The sequence below is a fragment of the Phoenix dactylifera genome, chromosome 12 (assembly GCF_051530095.1).
Source record: "Phoenix dactylifera cultivar Ajwa chromosome 12, Ajwa_hap1_PhDact_Kaust_v1.1, whole genome shotgun sequence".
Taxonomy (NCBI): Eukaryota; Viridiplantae; Streptophyta; class Magnoliopsida; order Arecales; family Arecaceae; genus Phoenix; species Phoenix dactylifera.
Genome location: NC_143201.1, coordinates 19737978 through 19755991, shown reverse-complemented (window position 1 = coordinate 19755991; position 18014 = coordinate 19737978). Strand labels below are relative to the sequence as shown.

Here is an 18014-nt window from a genome sequence, read left to right as displayed (position 1 = left end):
GGGTCCGTTTTGGAAGGTGCTCGAAGGTGGTGACGGCGTTGGCGGGAGCCGTTAGCAGTTCCCCCTCCACTGGCCGCGGACCCGCTCGGCCACCTGCTGGTAGACGGTTTTCAAGCAACGGCGGGCGTCGGTGAGAGGGAGGGGGGGTATTTTCACCCGGTGGTGAAGTCACGTGGCAGCTTCTAGTGGTTTCTGAATGAACTCCACTCGTGAGTCGTGACACGCGAGTCATGCTCCATGGTCCCTACACCTGCGCCTCCCACGTGCCAAGACTCAAAGAGGGAGGATGGGTTTAGTCAAGTATAAATCGAAATTCCTAATTAGAAGACAAGTACAATAACGTCTATCTTTTGTTATTGATTTCTTTACATCAACTGCATCAGTTGGAGATGCCAGGTAAATGGCTTTGCGATTATTAATGGTTAATGTCAAATTGCATGGATTCATGGAATCTAGAGTTATGCTTAGGCTGAGTGTGCATGGGCTAATTTCTCTCTCTCTCTCTCTCATAGGATTTGACGTCTATTTAACACGTAATCTACATACCATGGGGAAGTTTGGTGATGTTAGTCTGCCGGAATACAGTGGCTTGAAAGGGATACTTCCATATACTGACTTAGAGCAAGCAGTCCGTCTGCTGTTTAGAATGAGAAAGAAAAAGAGAAGGACGGCATTTGCAGACCAATAGTGGATGATAATGCTATATAAGTAAGTGGATTCCCACACGACAGGTCCTCTTGATGTAGTTTTTTTTTCCAACGCGACAATATTGCCTATTTTGACTCTGTGGCTTGATGCATCAAGAAAACAAGGAGCGAAAGAAGAAAGAAAATTTACACATGCTCCTTAGCCTTTCTTCCTAACCAAAGATTTCGCTTTTCTCCCAACAATTTGTAGAGCTTGTGAATCCAAACCGGATCCACCAAGCCAAATCCATTTGTGACCTCTTGCCAGTAACTCACCAAGATCTATTCAGTAACATTCTCGTTTGAAATCTAATTATAAACACCACGATCGGCTCGTAGTCAGCCCCAACGAATATGTGCTGCAATGTTTCATAGTCCACATACGTTATGGGCTGGGTTCGCTCTAATACTATTTGTAACAATTCAAGACCTTTCCTAAAATAGCTAGTCGGGAGGTATTATTTGAATTTCTTGATTCTCTATAAGTACTTAAGGCTTATCCAGCGAATAACCAATGAGAAATTAAATAAACATCTATATGGGTCCCTTTTTTTTCAATTTAAAAATATTGGCTTAAAATTTCAAAACCATGAACGTCCTCACCGGTTTTCGCGAGGCCCACTCCACCCTGGTACACCCCTGTCGAGAGTTCCATGTGACGGCGAGCTTTTGAGGGTGTCCCCATCGGCACTTAAAAAAGAGGAGACGGCGAAACATACCTCCTTAAATAGCCCCGCCTCCTCGGCCACACATACTGTCTGCGGCCCGGTTCAATTGCAGGAAGGGTGTGGCCATGGTGCGCCCGGGGGTGCATGCCGTGGTCCCAGAACGAAGGGCACCAACCATCGTTTCTGAGGTGGCAATAAAGCCACCGCGCTCTGGCCATCGATGGAATCGGGTTAAGGAGAAGCGTGGAAGGATTGGAGTCACCTTTTTGTTTTGTGTTCGCCTTTTTCGCACACTTTTCCTTCCCTTGGTCGCTCGTGGCAGCCTTTCTGGTGGGCGTGTCCGGCGAAGTGATGGAGGGGGCATGAAGGACAATAATTGAGCTGAAATTGAATTCACCACCATGTGCGGTTATGCGCTCAAGTGGAGCCCAAGACTTGATCTTGGATTCCCTCATTGGTCTGGTTTCCTTTTCACAGGACACTAGATTTGTTTTGGTGGAAGCTGGTCCACGTACAAAGATCATTCATGTTTTACTTGAAGTAAATACATGGCTCATATGATATCTTAAGCTTGTGATCAAACAAGACTAATATGGATGCGTCAAGTAATCAAAGATTTCCAGAAGGAGGCTCATTATGGTAGATCTTGGGCGTTTTTTCTTTTTTTCTTATTTTTTTTCTTTTTTTTATAACAATGACAGCTTACACACGACAGATGTGAATATAACCAACAAAATCAGAAAACAAAATACTACGTAAAGGCAGTGGCACAACCATATGGTCTGTCCAGATGAAGCTTCCAGAGTGATGAGCCGCATAGGACGCAATCTAGTCTGCAGCGTCATTCGCCTTTCGATAAGCGTACGTGACCTGATAAGAGCCACACTCCTCTAGTACTCTGTAAATATCGTGGAGCAGCGGTTGGGACTCGACTGAGCACCCTCGGCCCCGTATCTACTCAATCATCATAGGTCGAGTCTCTCTTGAGAAGAAGGCAGTCTATACCCAGTATCTACCTCGCATATGAGACACTCTTCTAGACGGTTCGAAGCTCAGCGCATACTACTGACGAGTCGAAAATCTGTCGCTCTCCAGCCACCACCAGTCTGACATTATGGTCCCTGATAGCGAATCCCATGCCTCCGCGGCTCTCATCCTCAGCCATGCTGCCGTCGAAGTTTACTTTTAGAAAATCAAGAAGTAGGGGTACCCATGAGACTAATACAGTTATGGACGCTGCAGGAGCAGAATTAGCTCGGTCCTATGCCTCCAAGTAGCATTATTTTCCTCATTGCGCATGAAAATAATCAGACAAGTGCAGCACTGGCTGCATGTCAACATCTTTGTCATCTTAATCAATGAGATCGCTCTTAGTGTCGCACAGCTACAGAGATGATCCATCATTTTTCTTAATATATTAGGCGTTGTCCTCTAAATGTAAACTAGTTCAGTGTGGTTATTTCCTTCGATGTTCCTATGTACTATGAGGTATGGCAAATGCTAGATTCTTCTATATATCTGATCTTTAAGTATATGTCGCTAAATGAAGGGAACATTGATTGTAATTTATTAAATTGCTTTTAGGAGAAAGAGTTAGGAGCTGAAACTGCTATCATCAAGAGAAAAGAAAATCACCAAAAAGCCTCAAGGAAACTCGGAAAGAAATGAAGTATAAGGCCATATATATATCCCACCTCTAGCTCACCTCACCTCCTGAACCAGATAAATCTCATGTAGAATGGCTGAAAGTTGGATGAATTCTTCTCAAACTTCCTTAATGATTAACATGGATAATTTAAGGGGAAAAAGAGAGATATAACCAAAGGCAAATTATCTTAGTTGTCTCCTAAGTGAACCCCTCATTGTAAGTTCATAATCATCAGTAATAATGTAGAAAAACCAAGCGAACATGATTATTGGCAAGGCTTTCTTAATTATTTTTGATGCTCTCTCTGCTTGATTTCCTTTCATGGTCAACCAATCAGTTTGTTTGCCAAGCGAATAAAATTGCATTCTTTCGTATTATTGATGGACATCTAAGGGTGACCTTTCATCCGTAAAGCGTGATTTTTGTAGCCTCGAGTTCAAATCCTTAAGTTGTTCGGAATTTAGGCTTTTGCCTTCGTGAACTTAATCTGACCTCAATAAAATGACCATATTCATGCAATGCCTTCTCAAAATCTAATCGTATCCAACCTTGAGCATTCCCATTCTAATGTCAATAAGTAGTTACTTCTTTGAGACATATTTTCTTTTTTGTTATTGTTGTTGCCATACTAACCACGACTAGGCATGCTCAATTCCATGGACAGGTTTTGTTGCTGGAAATTGGACCCGAGGGTGGCCGTCGGCTGAGGAGGAGGAGCTCCGGTACTGGAATGGCAGAAGGCGGTCCGTCGGCGAGCGGCGTCCTCCGAGAGACCTGCAACAAGCCGGTGGCCGGGGTTTCCGGCACCGGCCTTCCGATGCTTAAGTCAGAGGGGGGGCTTAATTTTGGAGAAGGAGATGGACTGTAAGTAAAAGTCCGAAGCCCTCTCTTGGGAGGAAGAAGCCCCTTTTTAGAGAGAGAAGCTTCCATTTTATAGGGGGAATGCCAGGGTTACCTGTGATGTGACTGGGCGAATTAATGGATTACCGTCACGATTCGACGTAGGCGTGGAAGTAATGAGTTGCCGTGGGTGGCCCGTTCCCATCATGGGAGGAGATGGCGTGCAGCCAGAACTTGCTTGTGGTGCGCAGTGCAGTCCATTCTTGGGAATGGTGAGACGTTGACAGTCATAGCAGGGTATGGTCCCTGGTTGATATGTCGTGGCATGGCCGGCAAGTAAAGCATGGTGCGATGAGGCTGCTGCAGGGTATGGCCGCAGCATGTGGACGACGAGGTCGGCCTTCTGAGGTCAGCTCGGCCTTCTGTGCTCGGTCTTCTGAGCTCGGCAGCCTGCATGAGCTCGGCCTGAATGAGATTGCTGCAGGTCATGGCTGCAGCATGTGGATGACGAGCTCGGCCTTCAGAGCTCGGCTCGGCCTGCATGAGCTCGGCCTAGATGAGACTGCTGCAGGTCGTGGCCGGCTGCAGCATGTGGATGACGAGCTCGGCTCGGCCTGCATGAGCTCGGCCTTCTAAGCTCGGCTCGGCCTTTTAAGCTCGGCTCGGCCTTCAGAGCTCGGCTTTCTGTGCTCGGCCTTCTGGTCTCGGCAGCCTTTTGAGCTCGGCGGCCTGCATGAGCTCGGCCTGCATGAGCTCGACCTTGCTGTCGGATTTAGGTGCTTTAATTGTATTTGTGGGGCGGTCCATTTTTCCCCCCCAACAGGTCTAATTTGGTAAGGAATGATCAATACTAGATATGCCTATACTGTGAGTGTTTTTCTTTCTGATAGTTACATACTTAATAGATATAATACAATATAATATTTTCTTAAAAAAAGTATAAATTAAGTAGTGAACAGAGTTTCAACTCATGTTTTCTTCACAATGATTAAAAGAAAGATAAAAAGCAGAAAGTTCCTTGCAAACGGGGGTGCATTCGTTAATTTCTGTCGGCATTCGGAAACGAGGGAATGAAAATGCAATGCTTTATTGAGTGCTCTAAAAATAATTAGGGTATTGCACATACGATACATGCAATCATGATACGCTACGAGGAATAGGAAATTGGAGTACCTCACAAATATACTAGCTGTTTAATGGAAAAATACATGCAGGTTACCATGATGGATTAGGATCCCAGCTCTTGGCAAAACTCACTCTTAGGGCAAAATCTTCTTTTTTTTTGGTATATTGGCTGCTCACACTACTCTGATGTATACGTAGCCAATAGAATCAAAAAAGAGAAAATGACAAAACAATGGAGAGGCGACCTCCTGGTGTGGTCAGAGAACCTCTTTAGAGTACCAGACAGCATAGATGGCAATTTAGTCAGCAGTCGTGTTCACTTTCCGGTGTACATGCACAATTTGAAAGATGCTACAGTTCTCCACCTTCCATCGAATATCTCAAGGTAGGAGTTTTCCATCCCTCTCCGCCCCTCACCTTGGAGGAAGATGCAGACAACGCTTTCGCAACACTTGACAGCAGAAAAAATAAACTACGAGTCAAAAAGTCACCATTCCATGGCTTGAAATCTTGTGCAGTCCTTGCTATTTTCTTTCCAAAGAAAATATTCATGCGGCAAATTCATCCATCAAGTCTTTCAGTATCTTTTGGCTTGGATCCAAGCTAGGATTCTGTGTAGATACTTTTGCTTACTAATGTCACATTAGAGGAATAGCGAAAATAACCTCAGCTTTGCTGAGCTAGACGCAGAAAGCTACCTGCCAACTCCCCATTACTCGATGCCGACGACGAATGCACCATTTTAAACGTGAGAGTTGATCTGCTATGACGATCAAACCAGCAAAACACCATAGCCTTCTCGTATTGGGGCTGCATGCATGAAATCCTCGTCCACGTAAAATTGGACTACTGGGTCCGGTTGCCCAATTTTTGTGTTCGCTCGTTTGTGCCCGCTACCGGATTCATTTGGACCCGGTGAGATTAGCCGGGGAGGCCTTTGCGACCAAACGAGAGCCGTGTCCCAGTAGCTCCCGCAGCCTCAAGCGACGCTCGAGGGGTCTGAAGGGCAAACTTCACTTCTGAGGGGGCAAACACAAGGAATCTTCATCATGATTCATGAGAACTTATAATTCCATACTCTGACATAAAGATTTCAAAATTGGGTGAAAATTTTTTAGTAATAAATTTATATTCAAAATCATCCCATTCGAAATTTTTTTGCTCTATCAAAGCGTCGGACTTCTAAATTTTCGTGGAGATCTCCAAAAATTTCTTCTAGAGCCTGTTGAATAATATTGGATGGTGGATACGGTATATGTGCAATGATCACATTGGTTTTGTAGCAAAGTAACTTTTTTTCCCCTCTTGTTGCTCAAAGAAACCAAGAGCACAGTTAGCTCAGGATTGAAATCAAAATCGGAATAGATTGGAATATGAATCGAAATCGCTCTATCCTCCAACATATTTGATTCGTGACCGAAATTGGAATTAAAATAGAATTTGAATATTAGAAAAGAGTAATAATCGGATTTTGAAGGATTGGAATATTCTTATTTCTTTCTAAAATTGGAATAATAGCCAAACAGTTGGAATGTGACTCGCTTATTTTTATTCCTATTTTAGAGTCCAACTTCTCTTACCAAAACATGTCCTAACATTTTTTTTTTCTTGCAACTCTTGGCACAAGTGACAATTTTTCTAGTTTAGGAGCTCATAGCTAACGTGAACAAGTTGGACTCATCTAAAAGGATGGGCGCAATGATATTCCTGGTCGGTTTGACCAATGTATTTTAAATGTCATGTTTCTCCTGGATAGCTCACCACCTCTCAAAATAAATAGATAAATAAATAAATAAATAAATTATGTGAAGGTGAGCATATGATAGGGCCAATGAAATGAAATCACTGTTTTATAACCCGGAGATCCAATTTATGAAGCGTTTGGGTTGGAACTGATAGTAATTTTGGTTTTATGGACTACGGATCACTTGATCTAAAATTCCACGACCAACTCAACAATTAGAGTTGGAACTACAATTCAACTTAATTCAATTTCAAATATCACACTTGTAAGAGTAGTTTACATGTATACATACCGTTTATGCCTAAGTTACAATTCCCACAATCCCTCTCTTTTGGATATATTTAATTTTGACAGAACTATTTTCTGGACCTCTGCCCTTTTTAGCTCGAAGATTTATGCATGATTCTCATGGTGCACAACAACTAATCATGGCTGTGTCACTTGTGGTGCAAATTTTCTATACTTCTCCACCTCCTTCAGGCTAGCTAACAAGGTATCACTTACGGAGGAGTTCGTCCTTTGCTCCACAATATTTAGATGATGGTAAGTGAGGACGTTGCATTTCAGGCTATGCATATATATCACGAAGCTAACGAGATGGCCGACTGGGTGGCGGAATATGTAGCGAGCCACTTAAAAGACACTCTATAGACTGAGGAGGGAAAGATGCCTGGAGCACTTCGAAATCTTTTTATTTTTTTGATTCTATTGGGTGTATTCGAATCCGTGATGTATGAAATGCCCGTTTTACCAAAAAAAAAAATAAGGTGTTTTTTTCGTAGCAAACAGACACGCACACAAAAGAAAAAAAAACTCGACCCTGAATCTAGAGGTATGACCCTAATCGTTTGGCATTTGGTCAGGACCAATTAGATCCAACTCAGTGGAACCAATTAGATCCAACCAATTAGCTCCGTTGACGGATTTTATATGGGCCTGAAAATGGTAGGCCCAATGAACACAGCATTGAAGAAAATCTGTCAAGAAATGTTTAGATTGGGCAAATACTACCGAATCCTGAGAAAAAATTGTTATCATAAATATACGCATCATTCTAAGCAAACAATATTGGCAAGTTTGTTGTATGCTGGGTGTTCTAAAGTAGGTGATAAAGAGAAGGTAGAAGAGGTAGAAGCAGAGGAAGAGGTGCTGTTTTGGAGGCCCAACAAGAGATGGTGATCAATTGCGTGCCAGAAAATAAAGCCTTTAGAAGAGTATTGGAACCCGGAACGTCTGGAAACTCTGCATGTCGTTTCTTAACTGTATTAAGCTATAAAACTAGCCTTCAATTTCTATAGCCGTAAAGTAGGAGGCATTCATATTTGAAGAGGGCATGTTATTACCTGCTATTCTCTCTCTCTCTCACTCTCTCTCTCTATTGGTGGAGAAAGACAATATTTTCAAAATATGGGCTTCCATTGATTGCATATTTTTGTTTTATAAAATGGATTAGATGTATGGCTCATAATAATACTATGGTTAAGCCCAATATGATGTGTGATTATTTTATTTTATGGGCTTTAGTGCACCTTGGATGTATAGAATTGAGTCCTATTTATGGTGATAATTTTGGTATGTAGGCTAAAAAACCCAATTAGGATTTGGAGCCTTTAATGGGAAGGCTCCCTTATGATTCCTATATAAAGGCTAGATCCCTCTCTCTATCTTTTGTGAGGAGCAAGGAAGGGAAAGATCCAGCCGCTATTGTTCCAGGTGATTGAAGAACGTATTCAATATGTCTTCCGCAGATATATCTCTCAAACTTGAATACACTATTGTTGTGATTCTAAATCTTAGCATGTTATTATTTATGATTAACAGTTATTACCTGCTATTCTCTCTCTCTCTACTAGTGGGGAAAGACAATTACCTACCCATCAGTTTCTCTTCCTTGTGCACTCCATCTTGGCAAACACGGCAAGCTGATGGTAACGAAGTATCATCAAGGTGTTTCATGATTGCTGTCATGGCTTATTGGTGTTTGGAATATGGTAACTGAAAAGAACAAGTGTGTATAGGATTTTTCCGTCACCATGAAATATTGCTAGAATCAGAGAATGCTGTTTATTAAGTTTCTTTGCAGGGTAAACTAGACTGCTTACATTACTCTAGTTAATGAAGCACCCAAACAGAACAATCCATTAGTTTTTTTTTTTTCTTTTTTTTTTTGTAAACCAATCCATCAGTTGCTTACATTAGTTGTGAACCAGAAGTTTTTTTTTTTCATTACAATGAACATTAATAGCTGCTAACATGTCATATAGTGACTTTAGAAAGTAATGAAATCATAAAAATTTTAGTTGGGGAAACTGGATGATATTTAAAATTACTTAGAAATTATTCTAGCACTGAGGTCAACTGCAAAAAATATATTTAAAAAAATAAAGAAAATCCGACCTGCCGGATTCGAACCAGCGACCTAAGGATTTCTGTTATCTTAACCAACTACAGTCCTCCGCTCTGCCAACTGAGCTAAGGTCGGATTGTGAGAGGATGGTAACAGATTCGTTTAGTATTGGCGATGTAACCTTTAAATATGTTCATCAGCATTACTCCAACCTTAAATTTTTATAGTTATAATTTTGTGAGAGAGAAGGGGCATGACTAGTTCAGGGTTTAGCTTAGAATTTGAGAATGAGATAACCAATTAAAGGAGACCAGAAAAAGAGATGGAAAAGGGTTTTCATGGCACAAGGATTTACCTTAAGAAAAATGATAGGTTCTAATATTTATAAAAGCCCGCAAAGATGGTGATCTAGTTAGAGTGAAGAAGCTCGGAATTATTGGGTGATGGGCCGACTTGACTCTGCATACATAATGAGTAATTACGGATTGTTGATCTTGATATTTTACATGCATCATTCCTGTAATTCTAAAGAAGAAAACTATGAGATGGAGAAGTAGTACTTTCTTAAGTAATTTTTTTTTTTTTTTTAGAAAAAAAACTGGGGTGAGAGAAAGCATGACAGAAATGAAGACGAGGGTAAGTATCTAACAATTTTTGCCTTGTCAGAAACCCTCGCTTCTTAGATTTGAAGATCTCTTAATTCACATAAAGATACTAAAATCACGTGCATCTAATCAGAGAGACAGAGAGGATAAGGGTCATATTTGGATTTTCATCTTCAATCTTATCCACAATGGCCATAATCCAAACCAGCTGATAGCTTTAGTGGGTGCGCGATCCACAAAGGTTTTCTTTTCTACCCCACTCAATAATTTGAAATGCTCACAGTGACATCAACCGCCTTTATTTCTCCCTCTGCTTTCCCCACCATCCCCTGTTTATAGAGCTTATCACACTCAACCATTCCATGGGAGCTATTTCATTCTTCTCATTACAAGTGAGCTGCTCCTTCACTTACGTAGCCTAGTAGTTTGATCGAAAATCTAACTAGGTTTTTCTTCCCCTCATGCATCTTCCCTTGCCATTTGAGCACAAGTCATCACAGCCTCTCCAACTGTCAAGAAAATCTTGTCATGGCCTATGAGCTCTGTGAACTCGGCCAAGCGGAGCTTGTCGATCACCACAGGCCCAGGATTGGCAAGAACAAGCTGAAGGAAAACATACCGACTTGTAAGCCATGCTTCCAATCTTATCCCTTTACTACTGTCTGCCATTATTTGAGATACAGTAGTATGGTATGAGAGTTTTGTTCTAACCTGAATGCTGCGCTTTTGAAGACTCTTGTGCAACTCTTCGAAGGCATGGATGCCGCTGGTGTCGATGTCAGTCACCGCTGCAGAGAGGATCGGATCGAGTAGTGAATGACTCGCATGCATGAGGTCTGGATCAATTTAGAAGACCGGTATAGGAGAACATGGAAACAAGGTGAGATCTCTTACGTGACATTTCAACAATCAAGAATTCGATCCTCGGTAGTTGTTTTGCTTTAAGTTGCTCTTCTTCGTCTCCCAGCCATCTTAGGATCCTGAAATAGAACATGGACTTGTTATAAGTTTTCTGCAGTTCTGTGATAGCAGATACTTCTAGTTCATTAGTGGATTAATGCAGTCTAGTTGAAATTTTTGAAAATAACCCTAGGTTTTTGTGGGAGAGGGAAGGAGGGTAAAATTAAAATATAACTGAAGGTAGTTTACAAGAGATGAGAAAAAGCTGATTTTGATTACTATAGAAATTTTTAAGAAAGCGAGAGTATCCAAGGATATGGTCACTGTTAAAGTTCAAGGGAACAGAAGAAATACTAACAGTGACTTTTCACAAAGATGCAGCTGTAGAGTATGACTTGGACAGCCTGAACACTGTTGTTCATTTGTTCATAAATGGCCATTAGCTACCACATCATATAATCTAATCATTAGGAATGAGTAGGTTTGAGGTTCTATGCACCTCCAAGCACAATCTGAAAGAAGGGTAGGAAAAAGAGGTGAAGCACTTAAAGTCACTTAAAACTTTCAAAATCCTTGGTGAGTTCACTAGAATCAGTAGATTAGATCAATTTATGTTTTTCTACTTATTTTTTGCAGAATTAGCTTGTGCATGCTTCTGCAAGTTTTGAGTTTCCGAACCAAAAATTCAAGCTATACCCATAAAATGGTGAATCTGTGGAAATATTAAGGCCAAGTATAAGAGAACAATGATGAATAGATAAAGATGAATATGGCATGATCCATGGAATTGTGTAAAGGATAGCTTCAGAGCCAGTGAACCCAGTATGGATGAAATGAACCATTGGTAGCATTTTCAATCCAGATACTAGCACTATCTTGGAAGAACATAACTGAAACATCAGGTGGAAGTAGCAGCAGAAAGTCGCAATTTTTCTTAGCTGCCTTCCTAAACTTCTCCACAAAGCCAAATGTAGATATTAAGTTATTTTAGAGCTTGCTTTCATCATCAAAGTTTTAGAATAAAGAATTGGATGATATGGCTTGGTTGCAGCATTCTTAATAATATAACTGGCGATGATCTATAGCCCTGTTTAAGTATGCACAAGCATAATAACACAGAAATGAATCTACAATATACAACTATCTCTGAGTTTCTACATGTATAATGATGTATAAACCAATCTACAGAATACAGCTATCTATGAAGCAGAGCTACTGGGTTTTGGGCCTCAGTCCTGTGGCTCGACCTGCAGCTTTCAGTCGAGCTGCGGGCCTTCCCTGCTACTCAAACTGCAAGGTGGGAGGGGTTCGGGTTGTTGAGCTGCAAGGATCGAACTAACCGCTAGGACTTGTTAACCTTTGGGCATGTTCTTAAAGCCCAACTAAAGTCTAGACAACTGCATATTAACCTCATTTTTAATACGGATATATGCTCCATAGAGATAAAATGAGTAAATATTAGTCTGAATTTAAAAAAAAAAAAAAGAATCAAAAGGATCGAATTCATCGAGAGGGTACGGCGAGTCATTACCTCTCTTTGACATAGTTGGAGTTGGTGAAGTAGATGGCAGAATCAACTCTCACAATCAATACTCCTGGAACTTTGGTAGCCTCAGGGTATTGTTCGATGTTCCTGTATATCATAGTGCTCGGAAGATTACCAAGTAAAGCTGTCCTTGGCCTTGTTACTTGCAGAAGGATCTTAGCAAGCGATATCGAGACCTATTTAGGTGGTGGAAATCAGTTCCAATAGGAAAGCCATCCAGTGAATATTTAAAAGGGTAGCCAGATTCTTACAGCAACTAGAAGGCCAATCTCAACTGATACAAAGACTACACCAAAGAAAGCTCCCATGCAGGCAACAAAGTCTAATTTATCAACCTTCCAAATAAGATATGCAGCTTCATAGTCAATTAGGCCAATCACAGCTGATATGATGATAGATGCGAGGATGGCATTTGGGGTGTATTTGAAGAGAGGTGTGATTAGTTCCAGGGTAAGAAGTACTACTGCTGACATAATCATATTGGAGACTGCTGTTTGGCAGCCAGCCATGTAATTGACTGCTGATCGTGAAAAGGAACCTGCATATAAAACGATAGATTTTTTTTTTTTAAGCGCTACTTTTAACAAATCACTTTCATGTTTGCCAACTCAGTGTATGTTTACCTGTTGCTACATAGCAAGAAGTCATTGAACCGATGACATTCATGGTTCCTAGTGCTACCATTTCTTTGTTTCCATCCAATTGGTATTCTTTCATGGCAGCAAATGTTCTGCCGATTGCTACAGCTTCCTGATAAGGCCACAGCATTTTAGTTGAGGCAAGACAAACATATTTCTCTCACAGCTGGCGATCGAGGTTTATGATGGGCATACCGTCAAAGCTACCATTGCAGCTACCAGTCCAATTCTGAAACCTTTCGCAGCATATGAACCGGTAAAATGAATTTTATTAACTGACGATGGGTTGATGCCTTTGTCTATGTGTCTCACCTTTCATGCATTAGTACTTCAGTTAGTTTCAGCCATAGAATCCATTGAAAGATTAAAAGAAAAGAAAAGAAAGAAAAAAAAAAAAAACTACTCTGCTTCACTTGAATGGATATCATTGAGGCAAGAACTTACAATCTGAACACCGTGGTTTTCAGCATGGGTTATGTCCACAAACAAGGTGGATAGAATGACAGAGATCAATGGGGCAATTGCAGGAACCCAGAAAAGGCTCTTCTTCTTCTTTCCCTGTTGATCTTAAACAACATGAGTCCTAGAAGAACTAACATTACAAAGTAATCTAATTATCTTTCAAGATATTCATATGAAACGAAAATAGATTCTTACAATGTATTTCGCAAATAGGAGGAATGCCAGGAAGGTCGAACCTATCAGTATCGTCTGCCAGTTCCACTGCAAAAGGGTAAATTTCATCAAGAACTATCCGTACCACCATACAACGATGACTAAATCTTTAGCTGAGGAAAAAGGAGACCAACAGATTTTTTACCCCATGGTGAGCAGAGCTCCGCACAGACTTCATCACAGAAATTATGTCAGAATTCTTGGTAAAGTTTCTTATACCAAGAAATCCTTTTAGCTGTTGAAGCGCAATTGTGATGGCTGCTCCACCCATGAATCCAACAATGGCAGCATGAGACAGGAATTCAATGAGGAAGCCTAATCTGAAAAATGTTGTCTTGTGAGATGAGTTGGATTTGCAAATATAAAGATTTGCAATGAAATGAAAGGAAGACATAGTAGGCACTAAAATAAGATTGTTAATGTTGAGACTCACCTCAGGAATCCCAGTGCTGCTTGAGTGATGCCAGCAAAAAAGGTTGCTGTGAATGCAAGCCGAATGTATTCTGCCTTTTCTGTCACAGGATCAACCTCATTCTGAATAAGAGTTCCAAGCAAGAGGGATACAACTGCCACTGGTCCGATAGCAATATCCCTTGAACTGCCCATTACTGCATAAATTAGTGGCGGAACAAAACTGCAGTCTGCAACAATCAGAAAGAAGGAAACCCATCACAAAAGTTATTGCATAACAAACTAGAAGTTTATCATTTGGAGAAGTAGCAGTATTATGATACTTACAGAGCCCATATTGTGGGTCCATGTTTGCAAGTTTTGCATATGCAATGTCCTAGTTAGAAGACCAATCTCATGTTAAATTATATACCAAACTTGCTCATAAAAATCAAATTATTATGCGTGAAAATGGTTACTTGAGGGATGCAGAGACTTGCAATCGTCAGTCCAGAAATAAGATCTCCTTTGAGCTTACTAAAGTTGTAGTCTCTTCCCCACTCAAGGATTGGAAAAAGGAATTGCAGGCCTAGTATGAGCTTCCTTGATCTGGGTTGATCTTTGTAACGGCGTAAAGGGTCATCCGCAAACAATGTTTCCTTCAAGGTATCCTTGAACTCTCTAAAGAAATTCCTCTGAGGGGGGAATCCAACCTTGTGGACAGATTGTAGGTTCTCCATCTGTCCGTGTGAGGAACGAAGGCTGGGCACATCCAATTCCTCATTTTCAACTCGGTCAGGAACAGAGTGACCCATCGCCAACTTGTTTGTCGAGGGACACAAGAATGCTGAACAAGGGTGTCAAGTTTTCATCTGCCAAACAAAAGAGTGGTAAGATTATAATGAAGTGGTTTCATACAAACAAATACTACTATTCAAAGCATGTCATAATCCGGTCTATTTATATATTTATTGCTATTCCACTAAGTACATACTATGGAGTGAAACCAGCAAAAACAAACAATCAGTCGTATTCTGCAATGCAAAATGCCATTCAGACACCATATTCCAATCAAACAGAACAACCAACTTGATAAATTTTTGTGTTTGAGAAGTAAGAAAAGTCAAATAACAAACAATCAGCCATATTCTGCAGTGCAAAATGCCATTCAGACACGATATTCCAATAAAACAGAACTGTCAACTTGATAAATTTTTGTGTTTGAGAAGTAAGAAAGGTCAAATAACAATAGCAAAACATATGTCAATCATGCCAAGTACCAGAGACAAAAAAAATTATGTGTTATTGAAAAGGTTAAATTTTGAGCCTTTTTTTGAGAAGATCAAATTTTTAGGTTAGCTTTCAGCTTCTCTAAGATAGATAGTTGTGTAGATGGAAACGTACAAACAAGCAAATTGGAGCTAGGGTGAAAGGAAGCCTACACAATTTACCCTCCACACCAGAGCCTCCTTTGTCGATGGTAAGAACTAGTAGATGTTCTTTATATAGGATTTAATTTGATATCCCTGGCAAACTTTTCAACCAACTGAAACCACAATGGCAATTGCGAACCTAGCTCGTAAGGAAACCACATTCAAAGATAATTAACCATTTAAAAGCTATGTTTTAATCAAAACAAGAAGATTCCTTGCCATGTTAATACAGAAAACTATTGAAGTTCCAGGTCAGACTTCCAAGCCAAGTGAGATACGGCTAGCATTGATGAACCTAGATTGCATATGTGCCACATTCAATATACAGAAAGCAATAGAAGAAATAATCAAACATTAGACTTTGGCACAACCATGACACTTTTTCATACTTCGAAACCAACCATATCTCTGGGGCAGTGGGGCTGGTAATGAAATAGACAACCATTTTCCTCAGAAGGGAAAAAAAAAATGTCACAAGCAACAGTTCAAGTAGGATGTTGGCTGGGATTTGGTATAGAATTTGCAAACTCAACACTCGTTTTTCCTTTTTTTTATTCGAAGCATGCGATTTCCACTGACATAAGTAGGCAGGGTAATCAGAAGTGTGCAGGGAATCCTGAGAGTAGGCTTCTCTGGTTGTGATGTGTTCACAAAGTGCGAGGGCATATATCTTTCCATTCACCGCATAATGCCATCATGAAAGACACCATTCGTGGTTCTTATAATTTGCTCTTCGTCGAATTGCAAAACAGTTGATAATACTACAAAATAAAACTTATGAATACCTGTTCCTCCCAATCTATCCATTATACACTTACTATCACTATTTGAATAGTCCTGCTTGCATAATCCAAGCACATATAATGTTTTCAGTGATCAAAGACAACTATTTTTTTTGATGGAAAGGAGACTAAGGAGTTATCCCTTAGTCACCTTAATCAAAACAACTATGCACACATAAAGATTGTCCTACAGATGCACACATAGAGATTATAAAAGAAAAATATGCTTGCTCCCATAATATCAAAGAAGAAGATGTGCCAAAGAGCTTCAATGACAGATCAATGAACACTCCACAAGAGGGAAAAGGTATACTTGAAAAATTAAATGACCTATTTTATACCCCAGTTAGCCTTGGCTAACTGTTGTTGCACTTCTCAGCTTGTTTGATAAATTTGGATGAGGCCTTTGCCCAATTCTTTCACACAAAAAAGGAAAACCTAAAATCAGCACACGCATCACAGAAACAAAGATCAATTCTCTCTCTCTTTTTTACTTTGAGAGAGGAAACAAAGATCAATTCTCTCTCTCTCTCTCTCTCTCTCTCTCTCTCTTTTACTTTGAGAAAGGAAACAAAGATCAATTCGCATAAAAGGAAAAAAAATGGGTTATCTTTATTAATTTTAATGAAAAACCCAAATTCAAATAAGATGAAACATGGGGATTAAAAAAAAAAAAATTAATTTGAAAAAGAAAAATCAGACGTGCACCAATTATCATCCCCCTTTTCCGAACGGATGGAAGGGATCGCATCATTGCAATATCCAAATAATCCGTCCAAAAACCAAACCTTTTCATCCTCTTTCAGTGCCTTTTTAAAATAACATATATAGGGAATCAGAAAAGAGAAACAGAGGAAGAATCTAAAAAGAGATTTAAGGGAAAAAGCACACCATTCGTAAAAGCCAAGCAAAAGCACCACATAGGAAGCTTCGACCATGGCCTGACAAACAACTTGGCTGCCTCCCACCACCAAGTCTTTTCCAAGTCCTTTTTAACCATCCAACTCTTCGTTTCTCCCTCAGATTTCCCTCTGGAGCGAGGAAACGACTTAAGAAAACCCATTTAGTATTATTATTATTATTATTTTGAGAATACCCGTTTAAAAAACTTTTAAAAAAGATCAAGATGGAAGGAAGAGTCATATGTTTAGGTCAAGAGGATAGGATTTTCTTTCTTTGTGTCTCCCGGGCCCATGAAGGCACACTCAATGGCCATGAACGATTTGGAATATATGCGTAAAGCTGGGAAGGAGAAAAGTCAAAACATGTCCAGATTCAATGAATCTGGTGGACCGTCAGAAATCTGCCGTTGGGTGTTCCAACCAAGATCTTTCGAGTTACTTTTGGCCGCGCTATGGTCGTTTTGTGCCGAAGGATTAGATTCCATCCAATTGTCGGGGTCATTGGTTTGTAACCGCGGAAAAATCTCGTGTGGACTTGGTGCGGCGTATCTTGCCATGATGACATACAAGGGTCTTAGGCGACCTTTGGTCATCTTTATTATTATGAGATAGTTTTGTCTCCCATGATCCAAAATCATCATGTTTAATATATTACATTTTGGTGATTAAAGATTTATAGAAACCTATAACTAATTTATTTGGTGTTTTATGAAAATCGAAGATCATTGACCATATAACACTAAATTCATCTCTGATATACTCCATAAAATATATTTATTAATCATATAAATATATTATAATAAAATATTAATATATTTATTAATATATCAATTGTTAATATATTTTATAAAAATATATTTATTAGTTCTATAAATTTTTTTTTAGAATTAATATTTTTATTTATTCTTATAATATATTACTTTTTAATACTAATATTTATTTTGATTAGAGGCAAATAGAATTCATATATTTCTACTATAATTTAAAATTATCATTAAATAATAATATGCTTAATAATATAATATAATATAACATATATCATAAATATAATAAATATAATATCAATATAATATAATAATATATTA

At 39.7% G+C, this 18014-nt stretch overlaps 1 protein-coding gene, 1 long non-coding RNA gene and 1 other non-coding gene across 7 annotated transcripts; 1 reads left to right on the top strand and 2 right to left on the bottom strand.

Annotated features, from left to right (window-relative positions):
* Positions 1–9102: 9102 nt before the first annotated feature.
* Positions 9103–9193, bottom strand: TRNAY-GUA (transfer RNA tyrosine (anticodon GUA)). The gene is given in 2 exon segments: positions 9103–9138; positions 9157–9193. It is a non-coding gene; the product is annotated as a tRNA-Tyr (tRNA).
* A 612-nt stretch (positions 9194–9805) lies between these two features.
* On the bottom strand, positions 9806–17230 carry LOC103700803 (sulfate transporter 1.2-like). 5 transcript variants are annotated; one of them, XM_017841298.4, is made up of 14 exons: positions 16358–17230; positions 14292–14684; positions 14161–14209; positions 13856–14063; positions 13568–13742; positions 13405–13470; positions 13192–13305; positions 12943–13059; positions 12733–12859; positions 12361–12647; positions 12095–12285; positions 10558–10643; positions 10375–10451; positions 9806–10266 (listed from the first exon to the last, which is right to left on the bottom strand). In XM_017841298.4, exons 2-14 carry the CDS (start codon positions 14625–14627, stop codon positions 10123–10125), a joined length of 1977 nt encoding a protein of 658 aa, XP_017696787.3. In that variant the 5' UTR covers positions 14628–14684; positions 16358–17230; the 3' UTR covers positions 9806–10122. The 5 variants fall into 5 exon arrangements, with proteins under 5 accessions (XP_017696787.3, XP_008780888.3, XP_026657903.3 ...); XM_008782666.4 differs by having other exon boundaries at positions 16919–17230; XM_026802102.4 differs by having other exon boundaries at positions 16736–16857.
* On the top strand, positions 10147–12048 carry LOC148700474 (uncharacterized). The gene is made up of 2 exons (XR_015972128.1): positions 10147–10288; positions 10396–12048. It is a non-coding gene; the product is annotated as an uncharacterized LOC148700474 (long non-coding RNA).
* Positions 17231–18014: the final 784 nt, after the last annotated feature.